Source organism: Strix uralensis, chromosome 7, assembly GCF_047716275.1.
Source record: "Strix uralensis isolate ZFMK-TIS-50842 chromosome 7, bStrUra1, whole genome shotgun sequence".
NCBI lineage: Eukaryota > Metazoa > Chordata > Aves > Strigiformes > Strigidae > Strix > Strix uralensis.
The window spans coordinates 9,613,510-9,633,864 of record NC_133978.1 but is presented as its reverse complement, the minus strand read 5'-3'; the positions used below and the strand labels follow the sequence as shown (position 1 = coordinate 9,633,864).

Sequence of the window (20,355 nt, the reverse complement as noted above, 5' to 3'; positions counted from 1 at the left end):
AGAGCAAAGATGATGTTGCTGTCACATTTTTCCTTTTTTCATCAGGTCTATCTTGTTGAAAGATCTACTACTAAGCTCTCCGCAGCAGGTTCAACCTACTAAACTGTAGTTGTGCAACAAGAGATGTCCCCAGCACTGCCAGACTGCAGGTGACTTGCTCCGAAACACTCATCTGTGGGCTTCTGTGAGCACATCTCCAACATCAGTCTAAAGATTATGAACTTGCATAACACCAAGCATTTCTTTTCATGGTTTCAACAGTCATATTTATTCCTTGGTTTAAAAGGTTTTGGTTCAACAGTTTTATAAACAGACTTCACAAAATGTGCAATATTTATAAACATAATTCTCAGTTGCAGTGGTAGTAAGAATCTTTACTTTCATCATAAAGTTCACTTCAGTTATGTAACACAAGGTTGGCTTTTACCCCCCCTCTTCTCCCTCCCCCAATTGGCACTTCATTGTAAATCAGAGAAACTTTAAAAAGACAACAAGTTAACCTAAGCATGATGTTATAAGCACCTTGCCACGGTATTACATTCTAATAAGGCAAATTTTTTTTTGTAAAGTCTGATTGTGCAACTCGGAGACCTATAAAAGGTGACAGAAATGCCAGCCTTCTCCTATAAGGAACAGGCCTTCATTTTTGCTTCAAAGGTTTCACCCCTTCATACCACCCCCCCTTAAAAAAAAAAAAAAAAGTACAGCTGATAATACAGCAGAATATACCCCTTACAGCGTAAAAGGAAATTACAGTAGACAAAGGCTGAAAATACAGTGCATAGTAGACAAAATAAGACTGTTCTTAAAAATAAAATAGAAATAAAAGAAGAAAAAGGAACCGAACAACAAGCAACAATGGATTTTTTTCTAGTGGAAAAGGATTTTTGGGCTTCATAAATAAGTGGAAAATTACTAAAATACTTCACTATATAATATAAAAAAGCACAAAGTGTTTTCCGGTTGTCACCTAAGCACTAGATGCAACTTTGTAGGAGTAAGTATTTGGAGGCAGCTTTGAGCTCTGATTGGTACAGGCATTCCAGCAGGGTAACGCTGCCAACAGCAGAAGAAATCCACCCAGTAAGACACAAAAGCCACTGAAATAGAATGCAGTGTCATACTCCTGTGTCCAGTCGTAAAACCAACCTGAGGGCAAAAATAAGAGAGAAGCGCATCAGTGAGGAGTTAAATGTAACACAGCACTGTAAGTCAGAGAAACATCAAGGCAAAAAACAAACCAAACTACCCAAAAAAGGCCAAATCTAAAATGCAGTTTGACGACTTCGACATGAAATGCGCTTCCATCAAAGCCAAAACCAGAACACAATCAGCTTGGCCAGCTTAAGCAAAACAGACTTTAATTTTTGTTGAAGATTTTGATTTCATCTCTTCATTGTTATTAGGACCAACTAGAACTACTTGCATGTAAATTAATTCTGTCTGGGGCCTGACAAGCTCATGTTCATTTTATAGTATCTATCTTGACCTTACCTACAATTGGTGGTCCGAGGCTATTTCCAAGCCCAGCAAAGAACATCAATATTCCATATGCGTGAGTCAGTTTCTCAATTCCCACAGTCTTTGTTGTTACATATGGAAAAATTGACCAGTTCCCAGTCAGAAAACCCAAAATCCCAGAAAGCATCGCTAACGTAAGGTAACTTTTGGCAAATGGAATTGCAAACAAGGCCACTCCTGTCATTAGTAAGGTAGTTACGTATAGATATAAAGTGTTAACCCACTTAAAATCTGCCAGTATTCCTAAAGTAAGTTTGCCAACAGCAGTCATAATGCCTATAATAGAAATAAGGGGCATGTGATAGTCGTCTTCATTAATGTCTGCACTTCTTGCTACATCTTCCATGAGCAGTGAAGGAGGAAATCCACCAATATCAAAGAGCAAGATGGCAACAAAGAGAGCTGAAAATACTTTGTTCTTAAAAAGAACCATGGTTTCCTCCCAGTAGTTCAAATAGAGCTGCCACTTCCTTTTGGCGAGTTGCTTGCAGAAGTTTGTCTGTTCTACAACTTTCTTTTTATAAGTGTCTTTCTCATTTACATTTATTGAGTTTAATACATTCTTATTTAAAATGCTATCCTGTTTGTTGTCAGGCATACTGTTCACACATTTTTCATCAACATAGCCCTTTTCAAGGATGCTTATATTTTCTTCAACAGTCTTTTCTTTTTCATGGTAAACAAAATATTGATCTGGGACTTTGTCTACACCCGTTTTTTCTGGTGGAGGAGAATCAGATGACTCCAGTGGTCTCATTAGGCTGCCACATGCTAATATATTTAGAGACAGTGCACCAACTATTAGCAGACAACCATCCAGTCCATATAGATCAATAAGCTCTCTTTGCAATGCTGCGTATATAAAGAGTCCAACACTTGAGCCTATAAAAGGAAAATAAGATCAGTTTAAACTGAAGAACTGAGAACATTCTTCAACACAAGCAAACTTCTACATTTCAGCAGCTACAAATATACTGTCACAGGAATGGCAAGTCATTTGTGCTCCTCTCTCCCCAGTCTAATGAACTGGTAAGCTACCATCCCTCTTGAAGTTACAGTTTCTTTATTGAGTATCCATAAAATAAAAAGCCTTTCAAAATACCTGAACAATTTATGACAATTAACACTAGCAGCCACTTTAGAAACAAGTAGGATCAATACTATATCTGATGAAAAACATCAAAGAACTATTAAGCCATCCTTCTGCCATGCACTCACATACATGTATCCCTTCAGGCACTGCTTTGAGTTAGCACAGTTAGAATTTCAGACACCAACATTTTCCCTTTTCTCCTCGCTGCCACTTTCCTCCTCTAAGGCAGGAACAGACCAGGGGTTCACCAAGAGCCCTCCTAGAGACAACCCTTGACTGCTTGGTGTTTAAGGAAGGGGCTCACATGCTGTGAATTTACTCCAAAGGCATTTCTGAAGCTCTGCAGGGCCAAACATGCATTTGAGAAATGTGGCTATTCAGAACAATACACTGAAGAGTAAGCAGTTACTACGAACACAAGCATTTGATGCAATCCCACCAGTTTAAAGAAAAAGCTCTCGGTTGAAGTGAGCACAGATCCATCGTAATCAATGGATGTCCACTCACAAATACAGAGGAATTTAAAGACAAACTTCAAATTAAAATGATTTGCTGAAGTCTCTAGGTTATATTAAAGCCATTTACAGACTTCAGTACTAAACACAGGAAAAAATAATAAAATTCAGACTTGTTTCATCTTCCAGGTACTAAAACTAACCAGGGCTCAACAAAATCAGGCCTTAAGGCAAACTACCTGGAATCCCAATAAAAGCCACTGAAAATGATTCCAAGGAACATTTCTGCAGAAGTTCCCCTTTATTTCACTGGCATGGATCTGGCATTAGTATCTCACAGTATTGACTGTACCGACCAGGTCTCTCTTCACTAACAGCCACTTGTGCAAACAGATCAGAGGAGAGAATCGTACAATACTGAAAGCAAGGCATGGGACAACAGCCTTCTTTAATAGTTCCTACTTGGTCCATTAATTTAGCAATTCCTTGGTGTAAAGGACAACACCACACAACCTAAAGGCCCAGAGAGAGAATGAGGAAGACTGCTCAGGAGTCTTCAAAGAATTTTCCTTGTATTATCAGAGGTTCATTTTTCTAGGATCCCTTTAACATACATGGACAAAAAGCTGGGATGAGCCTTTGGAAGATTTAAGAATTTAGTCTCCTTTTAGATTGGAAAGGAGAAAATATTAAAAATGTAAGCCCAAACTTCAAGTACTCCTTTAAAGGTACAGCTAATGTGAGGTTATGGTGATCCAGCATGCATATCCTGCATTCCCAATCTCTTTCTCCCCTCTGGTCTCGTGTAAGAAGGAAGAGGGAGAAGAGACCTCTATGGAAAGTTTCCCCTCTTGTTACCCATAACACACAGCCCAAGCTACTCATGAGTCTGCTTTCATGTCAGTAAATATCCTTTTCTCATCTATAGGGATAATCCATACCATACACCTGCAAGTGTAGTTACTATTTTATCTGAAGCCTGATTTCATCCATTCTTTGCTACTGTTTTGACTTAAGTACTTCAGGAAATAACTGAGAAAAATATAATCTCCTGGGTTTTATTGCCAGGGTAATGGTACAGAGTTGAAAAGTTAGAGAGTACGACAATTAAAAGTCATACCTGTTGAAATCAGACCAAGTGCAAGGCCTCTGCGTTTGTCAAAATAGTGGCAAGTGATGGTAACTGTTGCGGTATACAAAAGGCCACATCCAAGCCCTTAAGAAAAAGAGGTAGAAGTAAAGCATGCAACACACTCTGGGAAATGAATGCCCCCTTTTATTCCCCAGATGATACAGTAGTGTACTCTGGGCACAGAGGTACCTTTTAAGTCTGGCTCAGCACCAGCTACACTGGCCTCATGCTGACAGGGCCCTCAGGCTCCTGCACTGTCCCACCGCCCTCTCCCCCCGGCCACCCCTGGCTGCAGAGCCTGTGTGGAGCAGGCTGGGCTTGGGCACTTCACCAGCTCAGGCTCTGTGCTACATGGAAGGGTTACATGGCTTTCAGTCCAGGGGCTGGCCCCAGGAAACAGCAGAGCCACATCCACGGGGCACTGTGACCGAGCCAGTACGCTGCTGGGTCCCTGATGGCCAGCCAGGCGCCCAGATTCCTGACACAGTTAATTCGATCAACCACCCACAGCAGCCCCCTGCAGCGCAGAGGGGCAGGTCACCACCTGCTAGGAGAACAGCACTTTCATGCCTCTAGCACAGCGTTTTAGGTTCAACCCAGTTATGGGGAGAACAACATCGCTCCCTAATGATCTCTAATTTATCAAATTAGAATGAGTACGTGACAAAATTCCAGAAGAGATGTTATTCCCTTAAGACTGGCACTTCATGCCTGCAGAAGACCTGCTTGATTCCACACCTTAGGTAAAACCCCAGCTTCTCTGTCTCTAACAATCGTGTCAACAGAGGACAAAGTGTTTTCAAACCCTGATGAACATATGCATTGCTTTCATCTTTCACTACATGATAACAGCCTGCCTGTGCAACACCCCTCCCCAAAGTATTCCTTGATAAAGCAAGTTCCAGACTACCACTGCCTCTGTGAATCAGTTTCCCATTTCAGATTCATAAACCAAGACTCAAAATAATAAAGATTAAGTCTCTGTATGAAAGTGTTTCTTACCAACAACAATCCCATATGAAATATATAGAAAGTATATGTTAGGTGCAAAACTGCTCATCATGAGGCCCCCAGCCACCATAAAGCCACTGAAGATTGCCACTGGTCTCGCTCCAAAAGACGATACACATATACTGCAGACAGGACCTAGAGGAAAAGCAGGACAAACATTTCTGGTAAATACCAGCACCAGGAAGAACTTCTAAAAAAATATCAGTCTGTGGAAATGTTTCTTACAACAATTATTTAAATATATAATTATATGAAACAACAATTCAGAGTACTCATTTTTACAGTATTCTTTAAAAGAGTCGGTTATAAAAACATACAAGATCAAGCTTGCAAGGTTTTTATTCGAGGAGAAACTGACATTAAGACCATGAAATGGTACCAGAGCTAAGAGGGAGAGAGCAAACAAAACATTCTTTAAACACAGGATGATACATACGTACTGGACTATAACACTGTCACTACACACCCAAAGACTTGTACAGAGGTTCTCAAAAGTGTCTTTATTTTTAGGTACCAAAACAAGTTAGACCATCAGTCAGGCTTTAACCAAGCAGGTATTGGACAGAGCCCAAAGACTGTGTTTCAGAAAGTCAATATCTGTATTCATCTTGATATGAGATTTATAAAACCGAAATGGAAAATAGTAACTTCTGATCATAATCATGGTAAGAATGCCACCTGGTGCTTACACAGAGGAAATATCTGCTCATATACCCGATAAAGACAAAGACCACTCTTCCCTGATTTTCTAGGCAGTTAAATATCTGCTAGCCAGTTTTTTACCAAATAACTGTTTAACGCCTATCTTGATTTCTACTGTAACACTACAGAAAATAAAGGCATTTATTGAGAATGTCCAGAGCAATGTTCATGAAGTTCGGAAAAGGTTTCTCCCTCTCTTTACCCGCCCAGTATTTCCTGGTTGGTTAGTTCTTCAAAACAAGAACAAAGTGCAGGCAAAATTCGTACTCTGCCTCTAGTCAGCCAGTTCTCCCCTCACAGAAGCTGTAGAACAAGCACTTATTTTCAGTTGTGTGACCTGGAATACACCTTTTAGTCTGAAGTAGCATGCAAGCTTGGAGCCCTGCATGAATAAGCAACCAGCAAGGGGCTTGGCTTGCAAAAGACAATCTCTCATCTGAAACTCTGCAGCTCCAAACATTCACACAGAGACTTATATATTAGCCCCAAGATCCTAAACTCAGCAACTCTGAGATTAGAAGTCAGATACACAGATGAATGACATTATTTAAAAGCCAACAACAAAAAAACCCCTCAGTGCCTTTGTATCTCATTCTCAGCGATACAAAGACACTCCATGGCCGATACAATCTGCAAAAGCACTAACTTTGGAGTCTGCCATTTGTTAAGGTTGGTCCTCCCTGACTCACACATAACTGAGATTCCCTGCAGATGCGAGGTGAGCCCGGAGAGGTGATACGAGGTGAACAACAGTTGGAGCTGAGGATGGTGCTTGCCTAGGTTTGCAGACAGGAGCTAGCAGCTGGGAATGTAGGCAAGGTTTTCGTGTGGTTACCAGCCATGGGACAAGCTGTTCTGGCAGGCAGGAGCACAGAATCGTTAGCAGGTGAAACGATCCTCAAAGGCAAGGCAGGTCAGAACTTTGGCCCTACGTAAGAGCTATCGGCCTAGGGAACGTAAAGGGAAGCAAGTCTGAATTGGGGCTTATCCAGGCAAGGAGCCAGAGTTGAAGAAGAATCGAGAAAAATCTTCTGGGGAAGTAGGGTTTATTTGGATTTTCGAAACAATGAAAAAGGAAGATGTAAGTCCTTGCTGCTTCTCAAGAGTCAGCATGCTGTGGGAATGAAAGTCGGCCAGAATAACTTGGGCAGAGTAACTTGCTGAGAACAAAAGCTGAGAGTGTTAGATTGTTGCTGATTCTTAGAATTAATTACTAGAACTGGCAAATTAAGATTGGTATGTTTCCTAAACCCATGGGATTTAAAAATAAACAAAGGATTGAATCTGTATTACATAAAAAATTAGGTAGTGATAACATAATTCAATTAAGCAGAGGAATTTGCACTCTTTCCATTCTTTATTCCATCTGACCCACTACCTTGCTAAAACAAACAGTATTTGCCTTCCACCTGCTCTCTATATTTTGACAGAGCTACTTTCAGAAGGTCTCTGTCCAGCCTGGGGGGGTGGTACCAGTACAGACTGCACTGATTGCTACTAGTGGATGCAAGGTGAAGCTGGACGCTCTGATCCCAAGTCAGAACAAGGGAGACACGGGGCTGAAAAACACGTCTTCATATTCCGACAAGGACACTCTCCTCTGGAACACTATCAAAAGCATCTCTGACAGGGTCCCAAGGAAATGCTCTACCAGCTTCTGCCACTTTCAAAAAATAATCTCAAAGGAGAACAGAAAGTACAAAGAGATCTTTTTGCTCCGACATGGAAAACAACCTGCACAAAACTGAAGAACCTGCTCCAATAAGCTCAATATTAATGTGTCATCTCACACAGCAAGAAATCTGGCAGCTCAGCAATGGCCCTTTTTGTAAGAAGAAGTGCCAGTGTAAGTATTAAAATAGTTATTATAGGTCTCTGAGATGAGAAGAAAAACAGCTCCATCGTCCCCTTCACTCTACGCCCTACTTTCACAGTCCCCTCATCATACTGCTGGAAAATAAAAGTCACAAAAGAAAACCCCTATGACAGCCAGCATCTTTGTTCTTTTCCCTGTCTCCTTGCATTCCTTCTCTTTCTCTGTTTCCCAAAGAGCTGGCATTTTTTTTCCACCAGGCACAGTACCTTTGGTTATTACCATGGTATTTGCACAGGAGTTCACTGTACACAAACATGTTATTCTCTACAAGTAATTCAAGTACAATGGGTTCAAGGCAGTTAATTCTAGTCAAATGTCCAACTTTCCCAGAATGGGACTGAGGCTTGCTCTGTGAACTCCTGCCATGTGGATTTTGTTCAAAGTGGATATTCTGAAGAATGTAGGAGTCTACGTACAGCTGCATAGGAAACAGCTCTTCAGGCAGCGTAAGGGTTTTCATTAGCTGACTCTCTTTCAGAAAGATCCTTCCACTGATAACGTATTTCTCACTGTAACGTGAACAACGTAAAAATAAAATCCCAGTGGCAATCCTCAATAGTAAGCATGGAAAATGGCTTTTAAGCCAGCATTTTGACAAGCATTTCCAGGGGTTAGCACTGGTATTAGAATAATATTTGAAGACTGATAAATATTTACCTCTTTTACAAATAAAATCCCTGGTGCTTTTTTCCTACCAAGATGTATCTTAAAGCTAGACTGAACTCTATCAAAAAAAGATACCAGCCCAGTTTATAAGAATGGCAGCTAACTCTAGGAAGAAAGACTTAGAAGCCACTTAGCCACTGCTCTTCTGCACATGAGCTGTCAAGGCTCGGCAGCCAGTAATACAATTATCAGGCTCTGCAGGGGAGCAGTCAAGAAGATGCCTAGACAAAAGGGGAAGAAGCAGCAGAAAGAAAATGGGCTCTCACAGTAGATGTTCATGCAGAGAGACCAAAGAAGAACAACTTCTAGGAGGAATCATTTGTACATTGACATTTTAATTAAGATTTTTTTTGAATAAAAGACTCTACCCTCAGTGAGACCCAGACATGACAGTGAGTCCTCCCTGTGATGTGAAAACAAGCCATCTGCTGCTCACACAGAAACTTTATAACTGCGACAGTCTTCTGACCTCCTGACAAGTACAAAGTTGTTTTCTTTAATGGACATCAAGAACTAACATTCTCTTCCTCAATCTTCTCACATGAAGAGAAAAATTCTGCAAACTAATACTCTCTTCCTCCACTCGTTCATCTCCTCATCTCATGAGGGAGGGTCCTCCCTCCTTCACCTCATACACACACAAAACATTTCGCTAAACAAACAATACTGGACAACTGAGTTATTTTTCTTATCGCCTGCATCAATCTGACCCACCCTACTTGTCGACATCTGTCTGAGCCTGTTGAAACTGTAGAGTAGAAGCAATGCTCGTGGACTGTACATAAAGAGTCACTGGACAGAAGACAAGAATATTTTTTGCATATTAAAGGCATTGCTAAAACATGGTCATAATAAATACAATAATCTCCAAATGTTTGTATTTTGGATAAGAATATAGATCAGAAAAAGCCTTTTTACACTGGAGAACAACCCACTTCCAACCGATTGAAAAGACTGTTCCTTTCTGATGAAGTTATTAAGTGAACTGGTCTCCTCTTTGGAGGAATCTCTGGGACACCCTCTCCCCTCCCCACAAACTATGTATACCTTCCATAGTTTACAGCTAGGCCTACCTATGTGCGAGGTTTTTGTCCAAAAATACGTAGATGCTGCAAAGTGTTTTTTAGAGTTGTAAAATTATTGTTTGAAAACACAAAATTGAGCTTTTAAAATATTTAACACTGAATGCCTCAGACCAGCAGAAACACCCCATTCATTAATTTATCAAGACGTGCCTTTCAAGGAAGAATCTTCCCTTTGTTCTTTCTCCATTAATAAAGGGGAATGGGAATGGGAGACATATTGCTGGTGTCTCCTGCTATGCCAAATACTGTGAAGTCAACTCTTACTATAAACAGCTGTGGTGCCAATTACAGGCGCCAAGGTCTTTGTCTGTTTTGCTTTTAACAAGTGTAACATGGACCAAATTTAACTTCAGGCTCCAAATGGATGTAAAATTAAGAACATCTGGGGCAGGAGAAACATACAATCTTCAACACTGTAATAAATATCCTCCTCTGGCCTGTTTTAGTAGGGGAAACGTGCTAAGCTCTTTCAAACTCTTCCTCTGCAACAAGCCCTACATCATCCCTGCAGCCATGTGCCGCATCTACTATAGCCTGATCAGCATTATGACACCCAATATTGATTGGAGAGGAGGTCTCACCAGTGCCCTGTACTGATGATTTTCTTTCACTCTTTTAGGCGTATTTCTTCCAATCCACTGTAAGGTCACATCACAGAAAGTTATAACCCAAGTCATCCTGCAAGGAAGAGATCAATCAGGTCCCTGCGCCATTCCGGTTTCCAGCTGGTGGGCTGAACAGTCTAGCTCAGGGCTGAACACTGGCCTTAGCAACACTGTCTGTGCTGCGAGCAAGAGGGCAGAAATCGAACACCAGGTGGCTAGGAAATTCATCTCAATAAACAAGGTGCTGTACTGGGTTTCTATGTCTCGAGTCTAAGTTTAGCTCTCACACAAGTCAGAAGTAAACACTGTAGAAAGGACACCAATACAGCAAATGTGAAAGGACTCACCAGCACCAGCTACTTCAAAAAACATTGAAGACTACATGTACAGAGGGAAGGGGAGAAGACACACAGAACCTTTTCCTGTGCCAGCTGGCATACATATAAGGACATTTTCTTCTTTTGGTGAAATTACAGTACTAATATAGCTAAGTCACTGCAGCTACCTTCCACTGTTACAGAAGCTAGCTAATATGATTTCCAGTGCTATCACTGAGAAAAGTCTTCCTTAAGAAAATGGACACTAACTTATTTCCTGTATGTAGCTGCAAATCTACTGTAACTGCCGTTCTTTTTCCAGTCTGGCATCTACAGCTTCAGAAAGGTGATATTAAGTTGGAGAGGGCTCACAGAAGAGTCATAATGACTCTCAAGAAGAGCCTTAATTAAAAGAGAAGTCTCTTGTATCAATGGCAAAAGGACTGTATCAAAGTACAGGCTTAAAAGAAAATTTAGAAGTAATCTGATTGCAGTCTCTAGACATACACCACACATTCAGGGCCACTTTGAAATAAACCACTTAAAGGTAACATTATTAATCAGCTGAAAACTAAAACTAAGCAACTTGTATCATAAGATTACATACTTTTAAGGAGGGAATTAACTACTGAGAAAAGTTACAAGAGACAGAGAATGCACTAAAATATGTTCTACATCAAATGAGAATTCCATCTTCTGCATGTAGCATGGATTGCTTTAAGATTACCAATACTTGAAAATATGTCATTGGATAACTAGATCAGAGACTGAAAACCAAAATAAAGAAGGAGAAAGGAAAGAACAACAAATACTAGAAGAGTCAAGTTAGGAACAGTAAAAGGCAAAGCGACTAAACAGCTTTGGGGTAAAGCTGTCCTGTTACTAGGATTCACACAGGCAATATTGCTGCTGAGATCAGCTTGCTTGGGGAGATTGTTAAAATTATTAAATTACAGATAATATCTTTTCACATACATGAAAACATGCTAATGTAGAAAAATTCAATTGGCCTGATCATCTACTTAACATAGGCTACAACACACAATAATCCCACCTGGCCTATAATACTGGAACCTGCAATAGCAGGAATAAGAACAGAAGCAAGTTCTCTTTTCCTCCTTTTCCCTTACTCATGAAAAGGGCCTAACTTTGCAATGTGTTATATCAGTGGTTTTGCACTGAAAACACGTATGTTCTTTACACTAGTGACTAGTCTGAAAAAGGCCTACTATGAAAACTGCATGAAAAATTGTAACTTGTCCAGAGCATTCTAGTTTTAGGTAGAGGTTATGATACTTACACTGCCTCTTCAACAAGTTTACTTTAAGTAGATTTATTATTAAGGTCAGATCCCAGCTTGATAACACTGTGGGATCTTCCATTTCAGGTAAAGCAAGAAACATGTATTTTGTTTTCAGCCCACTCTGATAACATCAATGCAATTAAAAGGCCCTCACTGTACTTTTCTTTGAGGGCATTAAAAATAGGAATTATTATTAAGCTTCCAAATCCCAAACTGAGAGAACAGAAGTACACTGACAAATAATGTTCCTCCTAACCTGTCAAAATTTCAAGTAATTTAATAATTTCATACCAAAATCAATTACAATATCAGCTTTTATTTGCATTATTCAGTCACAGAAGTTTCTATTTGCTATAAAGCATACCACTGACAATTGCTCACAGTGGCAAGACAGAGGGCACTAAGAAATCTGGAAACTGGCATGGTGCTGACACACAAGAAAGGGGGCTGAGGCTGTGGTCAGAAGAGCGAGCCAGAGACTTCTGGTCTCCAGGGAGAGGGCTTTTCTTCACCCCTTCTCTTGTAATCCCCTTCTGCCTAGTTTTTCTTCAGTAACTGTCTTGTTTATCCTTCTTTTCTCCCCACTTCATTCTCTCACTCAAGTTTCTTTAGGTCTTGCTCTGTTAATAGTAAGAGTTAATGCCCTTAAAACAGGAAAATAAAAAAGTATGATGGAAGAGCAGTCTACAGTCCTTTGCCCACTTACACCCTGGGACTGAATATAGTTGTCTTGTGGTTAATGATCCACCTTCCTTTGCCCATTTCTGTTCTGCCTAGTGATATAAAACCCTAACACAAGTGTGACACCAGTATTTGGCCAGCTATAGCGCTATACAAAGCAGTGGTCTTTATTCAGTCTGTATTGCTATTTGAACATCAACTTTCTTTTAAGGAGAGATTTCCTCAGAATCCTGAGCTGCATTTTGTCCATTAAGCTACTACTAATTGCTTTTGCCTGTAGCAATTGCTCTGCTGACAGGCAATTTTTTCCAGATTCAGCAAAAAGATAATAGTTCCCATGGTGAATCTTTGAAAAGCAGAAGTTAGTGATATTACCCAGTACAATACCTATGGTTCAATGTTAAAAAGAAAACCACAACAAAATGGACCTATGGACTATCAAAGTGGTGTTTTATTTCCCTAAAACCCTGCTATTATTCTCCAAGTGACAATGTCTTACTAAAGAAAAGCTTGCTTTATTTAATGCCACCGTTATCCATAACTTTGCAAGCTTCAAAGGGAGTTTTTTCTCAAACAGTGGAAAAGAGCCCTCACCCACCCTAACTGGTGGGTTTACTTCTAGAGCTGAAAAGTTAGTAACTGGTCTATTAATTGACCTTTTTTTTCTTAAAGCACTTGAACCATTTCAGACTAACAGTCTGCTCTGATTTTAAAAGAGACTAATGCAAATGTTAGTCTTAAAGACTCATTTAAAAAAAAAATAAAAATCTTACTGACAAAATTACCATTCAGTTTCCCAGAGTTTGTTTTTTCTAGTTTATTCAAATACAGTAATTTTGAATTTTCTAAGGGTAATATTTTTATTGCTCTTTACCATTACATTGCTTTGGTTTATGTATAGTGGAACTATAAACATATTCTTGCCTGTCTTGACCTAAACCAAAAATGCAGCATCCTCATTCTATCATTTTCAGCTCTCTTTACTTCCAAAAGCACACACAGATGAAAGCATCTATTAGAAGACACATTTCAAGATAGATACTGCTTCTACACTTACTGGCAAGCAATCCGATTCCATTTGCTAGTGATCCAACCCAAGCAGTCTTGCCTTTCCCTTCTCCAAACACATCCAGCCATTCTAAATACAAGACTCCCACCGCCAGCGGTGATCCATAACACAAGAACTGAGTAAAGAAGGAAACAACAACAATCACCCAGCCCCAGCCACCATCTGGTGGTTTCCGAAACACCATCTTCTCTGATGAGCGCAGATGTACAGGCAGAACCTGTGTAAACAAAAACCAAACAGAACAGAGCATTAGAAATGTGACTGCCCTTGATTTGCTAATACAAGTGAGCTGTACAGAGAAGCGCACATTCAAGCAGAAGCTTATTTCAACCATCCTTCAAGAAATACATGCAACACAGCATGCAGGCAATGAGAGTTAGTTACCATTTGGTACTTCTACCTCTTCTGCATAACACAGGAACAGTACAGAAAGAATTAATAAGTCATACATACATCATCACTGTACTACAGAAAGGGGGAACATTTCATTTTCTGAGTGTTAAATAGGCCTTGTGAAGACCCCAGGCATTAATATCTGCCAGAGTTCAACGAGAACACCACGCGGCCACCTGCTGTTAAGACCTCAGATATCCTGAGTGAAGCATGTAGGCTTGAAGGACGAGAAAAGCTACAAGTATAAAACAATCCCAATAAATAACTTAGGATTGAAAAAAAAAAATCAATCACAAGTATAAAAATATTAGTTAAGGTCCAAAAAAAAAAAAATAAAAATCTCTACTTCGTTGTAATCTCAGCATAGTACCTTGCAGTTTAGCAAGGTGTTTGCCACCAGATAGTGTACTCTGGGAGAGGCAGGCCAAGAGGAAGACTGACCTTCTGGAAATAGTAACAGTTCAGTACTCTGCTCTGTCAACAGGGTGATGTGTAGATGAGTGATGCATCCAAAAATCACCTTCTAAGTATTAACAAGTGAAGTGAGTTTTAAAACTGTGTACAGGTGTGGCTTATACGCCAAGACATGACAGTATTAAATACGCACACAAAAATCTCCTGTTACAGCGTCCGCCCTCCGCACCGTTTGCACACAACACCCTTCCCCAAACTGGCAATCGCTTCTTGCAGTCCGTAAGTGCCACCTCACTCCTTTGCACAGCAAGATCCACCACCTGTGCATCTATGGCCTTTAATAACTTACTGTCCTCAGACCTTCTTAAGACTCGTTTGTGAATGTAGGGACCAATACCTCTAAAATCTAGCAAAGAATTTTTTCTAAAAATTCGCTGAATTGCTTTGGAGTTTGGATGCCTCCAATGGGATTGTGAGTCCCTGCGCACACAACTAACCTGCCCTCCCTCTCTACAGGAGCGATCTGCCGAAGTGACGATCACAAAACCCATGTTCTGTTCCTGGCTCTGTCACTAACCAGACGTGTGATTCTCAACAATTTTATTTCCTTTATCCTGTAAGATAGAAAGATAAGATCTTACGCTGTTTTCTTTGTGAAATATTCTCAAGGACCATCTTCATCCTGCAGCTTACACATTAAGACTGCTGCAGTAACAGTAACAGTTCTGCTCTGGGAGACCCCCAAGAGGCAAAGCAGAAAAATAAACGTGTCGCACTGCCTTTTGGACTTACAACCCAGAGGAGATGGAAAAAAATTACTGCTGATGAAAGCAGTGGTGTAAACAAGTAGACAATAACAGAATGTCCATTCAAGCTCCTTGTATGCTTTGGTCAGACAATTTTAAAGAATTTGCATGGAAGACTTACAAAAAAGCTACAGTATAAAATTCTGAGGAATAATTACTAGAGAGACATGAAAAAGACCAGTTCTAGTTTACAGATGCACTTAAATATTACTTTGAGGGTAGATACTTACAGGTGATGACAAAAAAGTCCTTCAGCTTCCTACAAATGTAACTTCATGTGCAACTCTACCTGCAGAAAAAAAGCAGCAAAGCAAGTTTTCAGCCGAACTGGTGCCTTCACATTAGATTCCTTCTTTTTAATATCTCTTCAGAGGAATTTAAATTATCTTGGTGGAGAAATACTGAACCCTCCTCAATTAATTAACACCTGACAGCAGCCTTGAGCCCCAAAATAACAAAAATATTGTCTACTAATGTAAAATGAACTTTGACATTCGAGGTCCTTTAGAAGTGATTTAGGGTTTTAACATACTGACAGTCCTTCAACATACAGTATTCCCAGTTACAAATGCTACAAAGTTATATGTTTCAGTTATAAATGTCAGCTCTGATTTATTTCTCCAAATGTCTGTTAAGTGTCCCTGATTACACGAGATGCAAGGGCGACAGCTGCGATAGACAGAAACCATACCATAAGGTAGCAAAGCATTAAAAAGCTGCTTATAGGTACTTTCCTACGCCAATAACCTTTACACAAAAGGAGATCCCCATATTTATACACAAAATATTTAAACTATTTGTATGTAGTCACCAAACGGGCTGACATATGCATCTCTCTGTATGGTAAGTAAGTATCACTTGGCTTGTTTTGTCCCTAACTGGAGTAAAAATGGTGGAAATAAGTAACAGCTTCAAGAAAAGACACTTCCACTGAGACAAAGCAAGGAAGTTTTCAGAAAACAACTAAAATAATGGAAATAAAACAGTGACTAAGCCCAACTCATATTTGTTTAAAAAGCAATGTTTAGAAAACAAACACATTTTAACTGTTATATTGATTTCCACTATATTGATGCCCTAAAATTTGGCACAGAGACAACTCTGAGTTCAGTTCCACTATTCTAAACATATGATGGGGAGGAAGGGAGGGCAGGGCAGGAGAGCAAAAAAGTTTTCGTAGTCCTAGGTCACGTAGCCTTTTCTAACAGAAAGACTAAAAAAACCCCAAACTGTGGATCAGTTCCGCACCTGCTGCAAGTCTGCACAGCTTTATTGACTTTAACCAATTGCTCCCAACTTATGGCAGCAAGAGAGCAGACCTACATCCCGATGCCTCCTATTTTGCACCACAAATCTCTTTTGCATCTTTTAGCTAAATAACAGAATTTCAGGTAGCAAAAACATCTCTACTTCCTAAACACTTCAAGCCATTTACAGTCTGCAATTGTCAAGCAAAAAGTGAAAGCCACTGTCATTTTTCCCTCCAGAAATCATCCTCAAAGTGAAAACAGATAGACAAAGTCCCAGAGTTTGTTTTTAAAAGCCAGCATGACCTGGCTTTTCTTTCCCTTTCTTGCAGGTTGCTCCTTTGTCTCACACCGCTGCGTGCCTACTACCTAAAATAAGGCGTATTTTCTAACTTCCCTGAAGGCACGAAGTCCTCCTGAAGGGAGCACGTGAGCTGAGAGCCCTGTGCAAGGAGCCTGTTCCCCACAGCCCTCTGCCACAATAGATAAGTTAAAGATCTCCCAGTCAACCAAGCCGCTGCTGGAACCGTGGATATCAATACACCTTTTATTGGTACGCTGTTTAATGCTTCCCTGAAAATGACAAGTTGTAGTATAAAAGCTTAGGAGCACAGACAAGAGGATAGTAGGAACTAAACTTTCGCTACTCTCAACACTGCCTGCCTGGGCATCGAATCTGTGCATCAACACAGGGGGGATCGGGAAGGATCCAAAGTGCATTTTACTGTTTTCTATCTGTGCAGAATGAGGACACATACTGTACAGATAAACAGGATCATCAAAAATAAAGCAGGAGCCTACACAGAAGACAGCGCTCAATAGTTTTGTTTTCTTTTGGAACCAACCAGGAAGACTCGTGTGATCCTGGAAACAGACGAACAACCACGGGTTTAAGATTCAGGTGGGAACCATTTTACAAACCTCACTGTTAACAAAACCGAAGGATGTTGTTTCAGACTCCAGGAAACCTAGTTACATCAAAAATACTGAAATGGAGAAATCAAGCATGAAGAATTAAACAGTAACTTGAAGTTTGGTCAGAAAAAGCTTTTCAGTGAGTTGTACTCACTGCGAATAAGAATCAGAGGAAGAGAGCTGCTTGATGAAAGCCTTTACCAACAACAACAAAAAGAAACCCTAGAGAATGAGCTGAACAACAACAGTTTTAATGTGGAAAGAGAGAGGTGTCTGGCTGCAACTATTTTCTTTTATCTAAGCAGCTTTATCAAAATATTGAACTCCTCCTATAAATCTTAAAATTTGGCTCACAGATGACAGAGGAGCACAAAAAAATAATTGGTCTAAAGAACACATGTACGACTGAAATGTTAGCCCTCAGCATAGAAACTTGTATTAATCTGTGGCAAAGGGAATCTTGAGAAAGACAGTAGCAATACGCTTGTCTCCAGCTTGTTATTTGTGCAACCGGAGTCTGGGTAAGTATGCTGCTTTCCGCGAGCAGCACATGGCTGCAAAGAAAGCCGATGTCAGCAGAATCACTGTGTGATTAACACTCAGCTATTCCAGTTTTGCAAGGCACTGGTACAAATTAAGATGGTACCGGCCAGAACAGCAACATCCCTCATTTTAAGCTGAATTAGATTTCATGTAAATTTCTATTTATTTTCAGGCAACATTCCTGCAATTATCAGGTGAAGCTCCTGCTACCCTTAGCTTGTGAGGAACACCTAGAGTGTTAGAGCAGCAGTGATGCATTAGTTGTTTCTAACGTCCACCTGCGTGTGTACTGACATGACAGTGTAAGCACTGTATTAAATGCACTGAAAAGGATGCATCTGTACTCTGATGACATCAGACTTTAACCAATGTTCTAACTACAGTAGTTCCCACGTTTAAATATTTGTCTTTAAGTTCTCTCCCACTGAATGCACGTATTTCCCTCTCAGTTCTCAGCATTCAAATCTACCTATTCCTCATGCTCCTCTACTTCCCCTTTTGTAAGCTATACAAGAGGCTCATCAACATAAATATTTTCTCCCATTTCTGCCCGATGAGGGAAGAAACGCGGAGTTCAAAACAAAACAAAATACCAGAACAAAACTTACCGACGACCTAATAATGTTTTTCCATTGTGCAAAATAAGTTCACATAAAGAAGCATCAACCAGGGCAGCACATAAACCAGCCAGCCTTGTACAAATCTGTCAGCTCAGCAGAACCAGTCCTACCTGTTTGCAGAGCCCCACTGCCCCAGAGGGGATGGAAAACCCCCTGCAAGTGTAACCGCCTGTCAGACACCAGCACACATCCACGCAGACAGATGTCAGCCGGCGCTGCCGCAAACCACCAGCCAACTTGTTTTACCCGAGGAGAACTCCTCTGCGAAACGGTAGCGCCGTGCGCGCCCCACGCATCGCAGCCTGCGAGGGCGGGCTCCCCGCGGCGCCCGTGGCCAGGCCCTCCGTGGGGATGGAGGAGCTCTTATAGCCCCCGGCTGGCCTCGCCTCGCCTCTCCCCACGCCCCCGCTCCAAAGGGCCGCGTTACTCGCTGACGCCTTCCACCTCCAGACCCGTTTCGAGGGGAAGCGCCAGGCACCACGGGGTGTGAGGACAGGCCGCCCTCGCCGGCCCGACGCCACGCACGTGGCGAGACAGGGTCGCGCCCCGCCGCCCCGCTCCTGGGCAGCTGCGCCGGTGCCGAGGGGTGCCCGGTGCCGAGGGGTGCCCGGTGCCGAGGGGTGCCCGGTGCCGAGCGCCCACAGCGGGCGCGGATGCCGCGACAGCACCGGGTGCCCGCAGGACACCAGCAGGCGCCCAGGAGAGACCCCGGGAGGTGCCGGCAGCCAACACCACGGGGCGCTCCCAGTGGGCACCCGGGGGCGGACGTCGATGGGCGCCGCAAGGGATGCGGCCGCCCCGGCGGGCACCCAGGGGTGACGGCAGGTCCCGAGGCAGCTCCTCCCCCGAAGCGCAGACGCTGCGGAAGCCCCGGCAGAGCCCCCTCGGGCCGGGCCGGCCCGGCCACCCCCCGCACCCACACCCGGCGCTGGAACAGCCCCACGGGGCCTCCCGCCGGGGCGCCCAGCCCAGCCCAGCCTCGGCGGCCCCGGGGGGGGACCCGCCTGGCCGCCCCCCTCGCTCCCCTCACCCGCAGCCCGGCGGCGCCCCGCGGCCCCCCCGAAGCCCGGGTGCCCCCGAGGCGGCGCCGTCCCCGTTACCTGCGCCCCGCGCCGGCAGCAGCGGGCGGCCCGTGGGGCGGGGGCGGCCGGGCGGGGGGCAGGAGCCACCCCCGGCGAGCCGGGGCAGCCCCGCATCCCCGGCGCGGCGCGGCGGGGCGGGGCGCGGCCGCGGCCGGTGCCGGCACGAACCGGTTGTAACTCGGGCGGGGGGGAGGAGCCGCCGGGGGCCGCCAGCGCCTCCAGCCCCGGGGCGGGGGGGCTGCCCCGGCCCGGCCCCCGCCCCTCCGGGCAGGCGTGGGGCGGCCTCACCTCCACCGCGGGCCCCTGCCCTCCGCCTCCTCCCTCTCCTCCTCCTCCCTCCCGCCCCGCTCCGCGGGCGGACGCCGGCCTCGCCGCCTCCCTCCGCCCCGCTCTCGCCGGGGAGAGGCGGACACCGGTCCCCGGCTGAGGGTCCCGGGCCAGGAGCCGCCCTCGCTACCCGCCCCCGCGGCGCTCACCGTGGTGTCCGGCCGCTGCGCCCGCCGGCTGCCCCTGCTCCACGGCACGACGAGCCCCAGCACCATCCCCCGCTCCCTTCCCTCTCACGCCCAGGCTGAAGCCCGGGAGGCAGGAGCAGGACCGCCGCTCCTCCAGGCATCCCGCAGCGGCTCGGAACCTGCTCGGGTACCACAGGCAGCGCGGCCGCTGCAGGACGGGGAAGGGCGCTGCCTCCCCGCCACCATCGTTGCCCAAAGGCCGCAAGCTTGCCCCGCAAACGGCGCTGCAGGCAGCGTACACACGGCGCTGCTGCCCCAGCCTGCGAGCCCAGGCAAGGCGCGGCTCACTGCTGCAGGCGCGCAG

General features: G+C 43.5%; 1 protein-coding gene across 3 annotated transcripts; it reads right to left on the bottom strand.

The window, feature by feature from the left end:
- Nucleotides 1-239: 239 nt before the first annotated feature.
- On the bottom strand, nt 240-20,011 carry SLC16A9 (solute carrier family 16 member 9). Of its 3 annotated transcripts, none has more exons than XM_074874384.1 (7): nt 19,994-20,011; nt 15,360-15,400; nt 13,505-13,733; nt 5,204-5,347; nt 4,190-4,285; nt 1,495-2,403; nt 240-1,149 (listed from the first exon to the last, which is right to left on the bottom strand). In XM_074874384.1, exons 3-7 carry the CDS (start codon nt 13,698-13,700, stop codon nt 971-973), a joined length of 1,524 nt encoding a protein of 507 aa, XP_074730485.1. In that variant the 5' UTR covers nt 13,701-13,733; nt 15,360-15,400; nt 19,994-20,011; the 3' UTR covers nt 240-970. The 3 variants fall into 3 exon arrangements, with proteins under 3 accessions (XP_074730485.1, XP_074730484.1, XP_074730486.1); XM_074874383.1 differs by lacking the exon at nt 19,994-20,011 and adding an exon at nt 14,821-14,937 and having other exon boundaries at nt 15,360-15,397; XM_074874385.1 differs by lacking the exons at nt 15,360-15,400; nt 19,994-20,011 and adding an exon at nt 10,123-10,219 and having other exon boundaries at nt 13,505-13,576.
- Between the last annotated feature and the right edge of the window lie 344 nt (nt 20,012-20,355).

Coding starts and splice junctions, on each gene's coding strand:
- SLC16A9 (XM_074874383.1), bottom strand. CDS start 14,874: ATGGGTTTTGTGATCGTCACTTCGGCAGATCGCTCCTGTAGAGAGGGA. Junction 13,734..14,820: donor CCTGTAGAGAGGGAGGGCAG/GTTAGTTGTGTG, acceptor TTGTTTACACAG/GTTCTGCCTGTACATCTGCG. Junction 4,286..5,203: donor TTCATATGGGATTGTTGTTG/GTAAGAAACACT, acceptor CTTTTTCTTAAG/GGCTTGGATGTGGCCTTTTG.